The 12,753-nt window shown below is 39.2% G+C and overlaps 1 protein-coding gene across 2 annotated transcripts in view; it reads right to left on the reverse strand.

Annotated features, from left to right (window-relative positions):
- The window catches only part of LOC133409719 (stromal membrane-associated protein 1-like), a 76,755-nt gene that overhangs the window by 52,291 nt on the left and 11,711 nt on the right, over nucleotides 1–12,753 (reverse strand). For both annotated transcript variants that reach the window (XR_009769454.1, XM_061690124.1), the window contains exons 2-4: nucleotides 8,730–8,863; nucleotides 7,994–8,079; nucleotides 3,494–3,569 (exon numbers count right to left, since the gene is read on the reverse strand). Coding sequence is in view for 1 of the 2 variants with exons in the window: in XM_061690124.1 (XP_061546108.1) it covers nucleotides 3,494–3,569; nucleotides 7,994–8,079; nucleotides 8,730–8,863 (296 nt within the window). In the remaining variant the exon portion in view is untranslated. The remainder of the gene's footprint in view (nucleotides 1–3,493; nucleotides 3,570–7,993; nucleotides 8,080–8,729; nucleotides 8,864–12,753) is intronic.

A 12,753-nucleotide genomic window follows, 5' to 3' on the forward strand; every position in this document is an offset into this window, starting at 1 on the left:
TTCAGCGAATTCAGCTGAAACGGCCACAGCGTCCGACAGCTGGTGGGACGTGTCTATTTTTCATGATTTTGAAGCCTCATTTTACTATGATGGTGTTAGCGAGGCTTTGTGGTCTTAACGATTCCCTGCAAATCCCTTTCTTGCATCTTAACATGCCATCTTTTCCTCCATGCGACAACACAGCCTTATTTATGTTCACCATGGATCACTTTCCTGCCTTGTTGAATCATTGTTGAAAATTATTGTGAGATATCATTAACATCATTGGTGTTTTCACATTGATGAATATCAATAACTATTAATAACATACCCATCCATCCAATTATATGTAATTTGAGCAAATGTGTTATTTCAGAAGTGTGTATTAAACAGTTAGCCCTTCACATCGAAGGTTGGTGACCCCTGTTCTATTCTATTCACGATGGCTTTAGATTAGATGTGTACATGCACGCCACAGCGGAGGAGAAGATCTCGAAGTCTGTCTCTTTCACTCAACCATTTAAATTTTAGATAAACAGGTGAGATAAAGGGGTAATGAGATCAGATGGGGAGACACAGACTAAAAATATGATAAATATATAGTATTAACTAACATTACAGATACAACACACACGCATGACATTTAAGCTGTTGTGGATCGTTTAAGATTTGTCTATTTGATCAAATGCCACACATACTCTTAGTATACCATGCAATAATATATTTAGCACAAGAATTTTACAAAGCACAAAATTCTCCAACTAAACTCCCAGTGACCCCAGTCTCTTTAGCACAACATTAGTATACAGCTGAGAGCAGCCTCGCTCATTGAACGTGAGGGAGCCTTCAAACCTGCATTGTTTGGCCCACTTGAATAAGACCCTCGTTAGCATCTCATCTTAATAAAATGTATCTGGATAGAGCTGCTATTTTGCATTAATACTTGAAAATTAAGAGGACTCTTGAACATTAAGCCTATTTTATGGTTGCGGTGGTAGACTTTGACATCAATGACTTTCCCAAACACAGAGGGAAATTTGCCGAACTCTAATGAAGAATAATGTTGCACTTGTAGTGTAGTGTTACATGCAAACTCCCTTTTGTGTACATGAAGTGGATTTGATTGCCGGCCAGGACCCCAATACCCAGCCACTACTCAAAAAAAAAAAGATTGGTTGCTCCAACCATCTTCTGCACTGCTTACTTTGGCGAGAGGCGGGGTATGCCCTGAACTGGTCGCCATCTAATCATGCTCTAACTACACATTACTAAATTATGTTTTAAGGTCAATATTTCTGTATTGACAAAGTTTGCGATAACAAATGAAAATGTTCCTCAATCCCGCACAGCATGGACAATATCCAGGGTTAAACTCAAGGACAATATAAGACTGGACGTGGATTCTACTAATAGATTCAGAACCAAATGCATGTCGCTGCTGAAGCGGCAAGCATACAACAAATTGTTTGAATTAACAACAAAATCTCTAGCTTTCACACCAAAGCGATGGCTGGCGGTTATTACAGCCTGCCTCGCCTCTAATTTTATCTATCTACACACTAGTGCTTAAAGTGATAATGACTTGTTTTAAATAATTAATTTGCATATAAAAGCCCACTGGCAGAAACAGATCTGCGAACACAGTCATGCTGCTGGCAGTGCTTAAGAGAAAGCCAAAGAAAACAGAGAGGGAGGCAAAACGCGAGAAATCAAAAAGGAGTGAGGAATGAAGGAAACAAAACAGAAAATACAGCATGAGGGAAATATCCTGAAAGATCAAATAAACATAGGATGAAAAGGCAGCCAACTAAAGACTACTTGGAATTAAGGAAACGTGAATACATTTTGTGCATTTATGGTCGAACTTTTTTAGCAGCACTTTGATAGCGTGCGGTTTAATGTGTGTATGTGTGTGCAGCTTCCTTGTAGTGTGATAGTGGGGTATGAGCGCTAAAGTTGCCCCCTGCTCCAGTGTATGCATGTGTGCATACAGGTCATAATAAGTACATGATTCTTCTTCCACACTGAATTTGTCGACATAAGATTTCTCAAAAATGGAAATCTGTCAAAATGCTGAGTCTGGTTGGAAGGGCCACTTCAACCGGAGTACAACACACCATGAATTTTGAATATCAGATGATGGTTCCGGAGAAATTGAGTTTCATGAGTCGGGAAAAAAAAATTCCTTTTTGGGAAATCAATAAATCAATAAATAAAAATAAATAGGTCAAAAAACACCTTCAAATTAGAGTAAAACTGTATAACTTGATTATCGACCAACATACTGTATCTCCTTGACACTTACATTTTCATCTGCTTCTTGGGGAACCCCTTCCTCAAATGGCTGACAAGTTTCAGTTATTTAAAGTTATTATGTCCATCAACAAGTTTCAAATGGCATCGCTTTCCCTAAAAACATGACTTAAATAGTGCAAATGGGAACAATATTCATGAGAAGAGCAGTGTAGGCAGTGGTCACGTACTTTAGTAATTAGTTTTTTTTTTTTGTTTTTTTTTCAAAATGTATTTGTTATTATATGGTAGTGTGGGTTCACTTCCCCATTTAATGACGGTGCAAATGTGAGAGGGAATTGTTCTCTCTCTGTATATGTGCCCTGTGATTGACTGGCAACGAGTCCAGGGTGCAGTCTGCCTTTTGCCTGAAGTCAGATCATGTAGGCACCAGCTCCCTGTGACTCTGAGCACAACAAGTGGTACAGTATAGTACAATTAAGGGCTACAATACACAATTTGTATTGTAGTTATAGCTAAATTGAATAGTATTACACACAACAATAGCTTTTTAAATGTAAACTATTAAACGACTTCAATTCTTAACCACACCGGAAAAGGCTTGGTTGCCAATCTGCTCCTGTGTTTGCCAACCACTTCTATCCGGTGTATGGATACATGTACAGGTAATGAATGTAACAGAATATTTTGGGGTTTTTTGGGGTTTTCCCCCCCCCCCCTTTTCAACATGCACATTCTCACAACTCTCGTTTACAGCATATTCATAATTACTTCTACTGACTATCAGTGCAGAGGTTAAATGAGTTCACATGCAATAGTTGCAGCCTCTATACTGTAATTATTAAAAGTGTGTACGCATTTTTAGGGAATCCTGTACTGGTCCTGTTAACCCATGTTTCCTAAAATCTGTCACATAATGTACCCAATTATACCGTATTTGATTTAACTTTAAAATAGGACCCAGACTTACTTGGCTACAGTCATAATTTAAAAGCCATACTTTCATCATTATTAAAAATAATGATAAAGACAATGAACACAACAGACTGTTGTAACAAACATGCATCAAAAGATGCATATATATAGTGTGTGTGTTATTCCGCCCAAAAAAAAACAACAAATGTGGTTGTTTGACATTTAAAGGTTTGGGATTTGGGGCAGATATTGCAACATGCATGCTGCATACTGGAGTGGGCTCACCTCATGGCAGCTGTATACAGATTTGTCAACAATAACAAATAATACGATTTTCGATACTCACCAGAGCTGTAGCCAGAGCCTCCTTGTCACAGTATTTTTTCCTCTCATATTTGTCACGGATGAATATCTCCACAGCCCTGACAATTTTAGTTCAGGACTGAAAGCCGTTGCTCAGTTTGTTGTTTTTTACCATCAATTATATTAACATGAAATTCAACACTGAAAAATTACCTCCAATTTTCCGCCAGTTTCTACCAGTTAACTAGGTTATCGATGGTTTATGCAGAATGTAGTTAGGTGAATATACTAAAAATGTACTGTAAACTAGAGGATGACAATGAACCCCCCTTTGCTTCTGATGTTGGTCAATGTACATATCTTAAAAGAATTATTGACAAAAGATACCCAAAAATGATTAGTAATTTCTCCGGAAAATTGGTCCCAACTCCCCACAAACTGAAGCTTCTTATTTCTGATCCTCTCCAGTGATTTCATGACATTGAAGGTTAAAGCCACTGGCGTGCAGTCATTGTTTCCCCAGGAAATGGGAGACTGGATCTAAAATTGATTTCTTTTCCAGAGCCTCTGGCACTATGCGGGTCCACTGAGAGCTTCAAGTGTCAATGCCAAGCTGAAGTGCTCCACAGCAAATTCTGTGCCAGAAGGGCCTTTAGCTTTGTTGGCATGTAAAGGAGGGAAGGGATCGAAAACATGAATTTGTTACAAACTAACACACCATAATCATTAGTAGTTATTTGCAAATTACAGCATAGAAATGTAAAATTTCCCGTAAATTAATGGCATTTTATTAGCGTTTGACTTTTATTTGTAATTTCTGGAATTGATTACCTCAGTTTTGTGTGCGTGTATTATTTGTGTCTACGGTACATTCCTTATGTTGTACACTTTCATTATCTCATGTTATTTTTCTACCCAGAAGAAAAAAAGAGAGACATTTCAGAATTTCTCCAGCAAATGACATTAACAGTTAAAAGTTGACTTAGACACGCTCAAAATCTGTATTCAAATGAATAATGTGTAGCATTACACTTTCTGTTAAGTAGACGACAGGGATCCATTCAGTTCAATGTTACACTTTGTCTCGGGACCCTGTTTGCATCATTATCACCATCATTACTTGTCCAACTTAGTAACAGCGATTTGTTTTGTCTGCTCAACAGGTAGGATTCTTTACCATTATGCTTAGCAGCACAATTAACAAAGCTAAATGATGTACTCTGTATTATATGCATACTTTAAAAATAAAGTTTGGCATCTTGGTGTTTTATAGAATGTCTTCTTACAAGTCTCTATCAAATTAAACAATCTTTTTTTTTTTTTTTTTTTTTTTTTTCCCTTCAACTTTGTTATTTCCCTATCCCCAGCCTCTTCCTCCACTGTGGGGGCACTGAAGCTTCCCCAGGTCAGCCGTGAGGCCATTTTCCCGGTTGGACAAGCCCAGAACTTCAGTTGCTTAAGTCACTTCAACTGGCTGCTCTTGATGTGGAGTAGCAGCTCTGCTCTGAGGGTGTGCTCACACTTCACAGGTTTGATTAAAATGAACTGGGTTCCAATCACTCTGATAGGGTGGTTTGAAAGAGTATGCCTGAACGCTCCTGTCCCAACCCGGGTGCTTAACCAAACACATCATCAGTTCAAGAATATAAAAGTAGCTCTCGGTCAATTTGCAAAAAATCCTCCACAGATGTCCGGACCCGTGTTCAAATAACAGTGGAAAATTACAACAGACAGTAGAGGCGTGAGAAGTGCCAAGTGTAAGTTGGTAATCTTCTGTCTCTACAAAGAAAAAATGCCTGACAGTTGTAGCGGACATGCCACGCAAAAGATGCCACCCGGCACCCCAGCCTCGCACTACCGCCGTCTGGCAAACAGAGACACCCGAGAGAGGTCCTGCCTGAGAACTTGTTGGCCTCCTGCTTCTCCTCCTTTTTCCTTCCTCCCATCCGTCGAATCCACCTGTTCCCGGTGCGGACCAGACCGGCCGAACACTCGGGAGCCTGACTCGCCTGCCTCAAACGTGTTCCAGACACGCAAGTCCAACATTGCGGTCTACTAAAAGTACGGATTAGTGCATATTTGGGTTTATATTAATGAGACCAGGAGTCCTCAGCCATACGCATTCACTACACGCCCATTCTGCTCATCTCACGTCACAAAGCCCTTCCTTTGCCAATGTTTGTCTGTACCTTGCTTGTTTTGTGTTTGTGTTTTATCCTGTAGAAACCCCTTTTTATTATTAAATTTGCTATCAAATTCACCACTTGCATTGATTATGTATGTTTGGGTTTGGAACAAAACCTGTAGAAAGTCTAGAACTCAAAGTTCCTAAAATGTAGCCACCTTCCGACTGACTGATTGAAAAAGGTTTGTAGTCATTCCGCCTCAAGTTAAACTTGTAAAAATATGACATGGTGCCCCACATATCTATCAAATATCTTGATTTATAACTCTGTAGTTTAAAATTACGATAACCCGGAAGTGACGCAGGCGCCGCTTCCAACTCATCGTTTCCTTCTAAATTAAGCACAATTGTTATTTCATTCCATAAACGCTACACAGTCAATATAAAAACACAATACAAACACAAATCAAAAAAGTGTAGGTAACCTAGCAGCCAGCACTATCACACTCGGCGCTAAGCACAGCACCAAGTTTGTTTTTCATCACACATCACACGTTCCAAGTGCTGTCAAATGGCACGAAGACTTTATCCATAAGCTGTTCACTGGACAACTGTTTGTCTCATGTTAACATGACCATTGTGAATGCTATGTGACTCAGTACCAAATATACTATGATTTTCAGCTTTGGTCCACACCAGAAAACCAAATTGCAAGCGTGAGCACACCCACAGTCCCTGCTGTATGTTCCTCACCGTATCTCTAAGAGAGAGCCCAGTCACCCTGCTGAGGAAACCAATTTCTGCAGCTTGTTTCCGTTGTCCTTTCAGTCAGTACCCCAGAGCTTGGCCAATAAATTGAGCGCTTTGCCTTTAAACTCAACTCTTAATGCAAACACAGTCAATGTCACACTTCAACTTTCCACCCCTCATGAACATGACTCACTCATGATTGACTCCTTCACCGGAGGGCTCCATCTATCCTTTTCCGACTGAGAATCACGGCCTCAGATTTGGATGTGCAGATTCTCATCCCTGCAGCTAAACACTCAGCAGTGAAACACAGGAGCAAACTCTGAAGGTCACAGCAGGACCATGTCATCTGCAAACAGCAGAGGTGAGATCCTCAGGCCACTCTCCACACCTTAGTAGCACCGACACATTCAGACACAGCGCATCCTTGGTATATGAACTTACTGCTAGCAATGCTGATCAAGTATGTGCTCGAACTGTACAGCGCCCAAATGACTTGTATGAACAGGTCTTGACCCACATACTCCCGGACAACCTCCCACAGGGTACCACAAGGAACAGTAAAATGCATTTTCCAAGTCTGCCAAATATGCAGACTGTTTGGGCCAAACCCATCATTTACTATGCTGGTCTGATTGCTACATGCCTGAAACATGGAATGAAAGAGGACAGTGATAGCAAAGATGCAAGATTTAGTCTATTGCTGGCTATTGCCTCAGATGGAGTTTGGTCTATTTAAATGTCTCTACTGTGGTAAAATCAATTCTAATTGCCATTTACATTCTTGGGTGTATTGTAAAATTCATGGCTGAAGCAAAAATAAATAAACTAACAAAAATTCTGGTCATTAGAATGCAAATTTGTAAGCACAGACAAGTAATTATTGCCAGAAATCGGTCCCCTCTTCTTACAAACCGTTGCTCCTATTTTTGCTCCATATGTACAGTATAAAAGACATTTTTAATTATCATAAAAAAGTATAAACATAAACACATTAAATTCAATGGTGCTAATTTAATTTTCTATAATACTTAAGGCAGCACTGTTACTTTTAATTAAAAATAAATGACTATTATTCACACCATGAAAATGAAGTCTTCACTCGTGTAAATTATGTATGGATACATACACGAATGTTTATACTTGATGAGAACAGACATGCTGGATTAATGAAACGGAACTTTGTCATTTGAACCCAAAGAATTCAAAATGGAGCAAATAACAACAGAGGTACACAGAAATTTCAATCTGTAGCTCTCAGAATCCTGGATTTGCTATCAGCTCATTTCAGTGCTGCTGTCAATAGACTAATAATAGACTACAACGGAGTGAAGAACGATGGCCACACGCACCAACCTACCAGATACAAGATACTGTATGTTCATAGAGCGCCATGATTATTTATTTCAGTCCGCTGGTGGAAATGTGAAAATTTGCTGCTGCTGTTAACCGCACAAATGTCTCATCTTGTAAAGCAGAAAGGGCAAACTTGTTACACTGTTATACACAGTCTGAGCTAGCAGTGCATTAATGCCCTAACAGTAATAACATTTCACTCTCTAATGTGTAGATGTTGCGAAAGGAACAGGATCCGTATGAAGTATAATTTTTTTTTTTAAAGTCTGAATACGCAAAGGCCAAGCACTAGCTGTTGCATGAGGAGGATACTGGTCAGTCTGTGGCCGACTGAAGTTCTCTGGAAGGTGGGCTTCATACAGCTGTCTGGCCAGACTGTTACCCATGTCCACCATACTCTGAGAAGAGAAAACAATAATAACATATTTAAAAGGCATCGGACCGATAACAAAATGAATGAATTGAATACGCATTTGCCCCTTATGTCAAGGTCAGATTGGGACAAGTATAAATATGGTGATGATAACTGGAGCCGAGACCAAGTCAGAATAATCACTCATCTATAATTAATTATTCACTGAAATCGGCAATTAACATTCAGAGGGTGATATTGTCCTCTGACCCAACAGATCGTTTGAGCCCGTTCTCACACACAAATACACGTACAACACACCTACTAAACAAAACAATTGGATGTATTAATCACAATGATTAAATGAAGTGAGCTTCAGATATACTGTATATGCACACCCTTTGCCTGGTGTGTGATCAAATCAATGTGACACGCTGGTTATATACACCAGCTCATTTCATTTTCACATCAACTGTCATTTCAGAGTAACATTAAAATGTAGAAGTGTGACACTATGCACACATTAGCTTAACATTCACTATTAACTCAAAGATGGGTTTGTCCTTTCTATATTACTTTTACTATTAAATGATTATTACGGACAGAAAATTGCTTTAGTCGTGCAGTTGGACCCCTAGAGGTAGATGAGTGTCAACTGTGTAATTTGTGTGTCAGTGTGTGTGTGTGGGTGTGTACCTGAATCTGCTCTGGGGTCCACTGGTCCAGATTGACAGATTTGACTCTGGAAATGTGGACGCCCAGGTTGCGGTGGATGCCAGCACAGCGGATGCACATGAACACTCCGAGGTTCCATGAGGCCCACCGAGGACCTGGAAGAGAAAGAGGGAAAAGAAAAAAAATATTGCTTTCAAACCGCACTTTATAATATCCGTCCATCCATTTTCTGTACCGCTTTAGCCCTCACAGGGGTTGCGGGCATGCTGGAGCCTATCCCAGCAATCTTCGGGCGAGAGGCGGGATACACCCAGAACTGGTCACCGGCCAATCGCAGCACTTTATAGTTAGTTAGTGTAAAATATTTTGCTGTGTTAATTGTGTAACTAACATCAGTGGAACAGTAATACAGAAGGCAAATTCATCCCAATTGCAATATTACACATTTGTAATGTCCCCATTTTCATTGTCTCTCCAATGTTACAGTATACCAGGCCAAAGTCCTCAACAAACTTCGTCAGCAATACGCATTTTATTGTGTGGTGTACTGTATTGTAATAGTGTGGGCTTGTATTTCTCTGTTGCTAAATAATATGTTGTATATACAGCAAATTTACCTAGCAACTCAGACAGGAACAGAAAACCTGCAATAGCTATTAACTGTCCAGCAGCACATTATTCGCTTTCATTGTGCTTTAACCATGTTAAACGGAATTGTACTGAATAGACAAATACATGCAATGGCGGTTCACCTCTCAGTAAGTCTAACAGAGTTATAAAAGCTTAGTATAATGCTTTGAAAAACTTCAGCTGCATTTCAAAACACAGTTAAACTCAGGGCAAGTGTGAAAAATATGCTTATTAAAGCTGAGCAGATATGATTTATCTTACTGAGATTTTACAAAGGCGTAAAGTGAGTTGTGCATCATTTGATGATATAACGCAATAACACCTGTAATAGTGTGTACAGAAGACCCTCAGTCTACTTTTCAAAACCAAAAAACTTAATTTCAAAGTAATTTTGAAGAAACCAAATTGTGCTTTTAAATACTGGTGATCTTTAATTTCCTACAAGTTAACTATATTATGGCTCTTTTGATATATACGTATATTAAACACAGACACGGAGATAAGCGTTACTATCTACTTTTGGTAAACTTCAAAGCTGCACACCTAATACCACTAACCTCCATGTTGAAATGCTTACAATTACAATTTTCTACCAGAATCACTAAAACGAGATTATTTTACTGTATACCACTTTTTCACTTTTCTTGTGCACTCAACAGTGAAAGGGATTACTACTGATTACTACTGCTTGCTACTTTCTGTTCTGCTTCTGTTCTGTTTTGTTTGTTTTTTGTTGTTGTTTTTATGCATAAACAAAGTAGTTGAGAGATTTGGTGGAACATAATCAAAGAAATGTCTCATTCCCTCTTATACTTACACTACCAGTCAAAGGTTTTAGAACACCGGGGGTGCTTTTTTTTTGTGATATTGTCAGGGTTGTCAACATAATTGGAAACACTGTTTACTAACCCGTGGATTCATCAAAAACTGTACGCATTTGATAAAATGGCACCAACTACGGCAAAGCCGACCCGCTCCCCACATGCTGCCCGATCTCCTCCGACCTGGGAAGCTAAGCAGGGTCGGTCCTGGTTAGTACTTAGATGGGAGAGCGCCTCGGAATACCAGGTGCTGGGGTTGGGCAGTGGGCCAATCACCCGCTCCCGTAAAAAAAAAAAAAAAAAAAGGAAATGCAGATTACTGAAACCGCAATTGCAGCTTAATGTGCCTCATGGCATTGAGAGCTCTAACTAACTAACTATGGCAAAATTAACTATCAATCCATTGTTATTAATATATATGTTTAATGGGATAAGAAAGTTTCTAAATGTTCCGGTATTATGGTGTGTTGCATGGAGAAGAATAATGCTGCCACATGAAATGGCAATAACATGGATATACAGTGGAAACCCGATAAAACGTACCCTGATTGAACGGATATCGGATAAAATGGACTGTCGGACTGAACAAAGTGTCCAAAAATAGTTTCCATTTGTTACCTTAAACTGCTGTTGACAAAGTCTGTTAGTTCCAGAATTGGCCACTGTTGTTTACTGGCGCTGTGGCGCAATGCAGAGAATGGAACTGAAATTTCCGGGTCACAGCTATACAATGTGACTACATCCAATTCCAAAAGACGTGCCTCCCGTGGCGGCCACTTTGAATGTGGGGCATTGACGTGCCGGCCATGTCGTGATGGTTATATCTATTGTCTATTGTGCATAGAACATTGTGCAGAGAGAGAGAGCGGCATGGCTGCGGCGTTAACGCTGAGGAATACAAACCTCCAAGTCTTTGGAGTCTGGAACAGGCTATCAGAGGTAGGTAGAACAGCCAAATATTGTATTCAAGTAGGATTACTGTAACTTTAGAATAATATGACTCCAGTAAAAGTAAAAAGTAGTCCTCCAAATAATTACTTGAGTAAGAAAGTACTCAGTGAAAAAACTACTCAAGTACTGAGTAACTAGTGAGTAACTTCTGATTCTTTTTTTTTCTCTTTTAAACAGAGCGTGAATGTCAAAAAAATAATCTGAATCTTTTTGAGAGGGGATGTAAAAATAAACATGAATGTGACCGACTTGGACTTGACGTTTAACTTGCTGCCAGGTCACCATTGCAAAAGAGATGCTCTGTTTTAACTGGTCTTTTACTTTGTTAAATAAAGTTTGAATAAAATAAATCTGACTGCACAAGGATCCACTCCCTCTTATAACTGGAATCTGGTTGTGTGCAGAAATAACAGATAACATTCAAACTCATGTTCAATGGAAGTCCACACACACCTGCCACCATTTGTAAGTTCAAAAAAAGTTCAAAAAAAAAACATGCATAGGACCTTACAGAAACATAATTTGCTTTATCCATTAAAATGACTGAAGGAAGAAGCTCTTTGCTGACCAGACTTATTGATAAAGTGTGTTTGTGTGTGTGTGAGTGAGTGAGAGAAAGAGAGTGAGACTGAGAGAACACAAGACGCATGTTTTACAGTTACTTATGACCATAAAATAGGGCTAATGTTGCCATATGCACAGCCAAAACAACAACAAAAACATCTGCAACTTACCGCAAGGTGTTTTCCCAAATTAGAACCGGGCTGAACTATCCAAGTTTGGGAAGTGACAAAAGTACGCTGCATGTTAAAGCTGTTGTTTTTCCGTCGTCTGTAATGCAAACACGAGTCATGCGCAGCTGTCACAACTCACTTTGAATGGCCCGCGAAGCCCAATAAAAGACTGTGTGCGGACATGTTACTTTCTTGTGTCGTTTGATTGGTGAACTTGAGTCAAACATCACTGTGGTAATCACTGTGGATTGGAGCAACGGCGCCAGATGCGGAAGTCGAAAAGGAAAGTCTAAGAATAGATTGTGCACGCAATTATTAATAAATGAAAGTAGCGAATGGCATGTAGATTATTGTAAGGAGTAAAAGGTACTGTTTCTTCTTAACTTAAATACTTGAGTAAAAGTAAAAAGTATGCTTCATTAAAACTACTCTGACCAATAAAATCTTTCGAAAATGTTACTCGAGTAAATGTAACAGAGTAAATGTAGTGCATTCCTACCCAACTCTGCATGCTATTTTTGGTCCAGTAACAGTTATTTATTTATTCATTTATTTTGTCAAGCCTGTTCGCCTTTGGCAACAGATTTGGAACTGGGAAGCACACTAATGCCTTGCGACTTGCCTATGATTAGTAGTGTACGTTAATCTCACCATGACCAAGCACACCAGTGTGGTAAGTTTGGATAAAATGTGAAACTTTCAAACATTTCCAAGCTTTTTTTATATTTATTTATAGAAACTTTGTACTGCACTGGTCATTTTAGGCCACATAAAAAAAATCTACAAAACAATAATTTTGCACTGGGTCCATATTAAAAAAAAATGTGCTTCAATGTAACAGACAAACACCTTTATCGGATGACAACCCCCCACATTAGTACATTAAATCGATGTTCCACTGTATCTCAA

Source organism: Phycodurus eques, chromosome 11 (genome assembly GCF_024500275.1).
Source record: "Phycodurus eques isolate BA_2022a chromosome 11, UOR_Pequ_1.1, whole genome shotgun sequence".
NCBI lineage: Eukaryota > Metazoa > Chordata > Actinopteri > Syngnathiformes > Syngnathidae > Phycodurus > Phycodurus eques.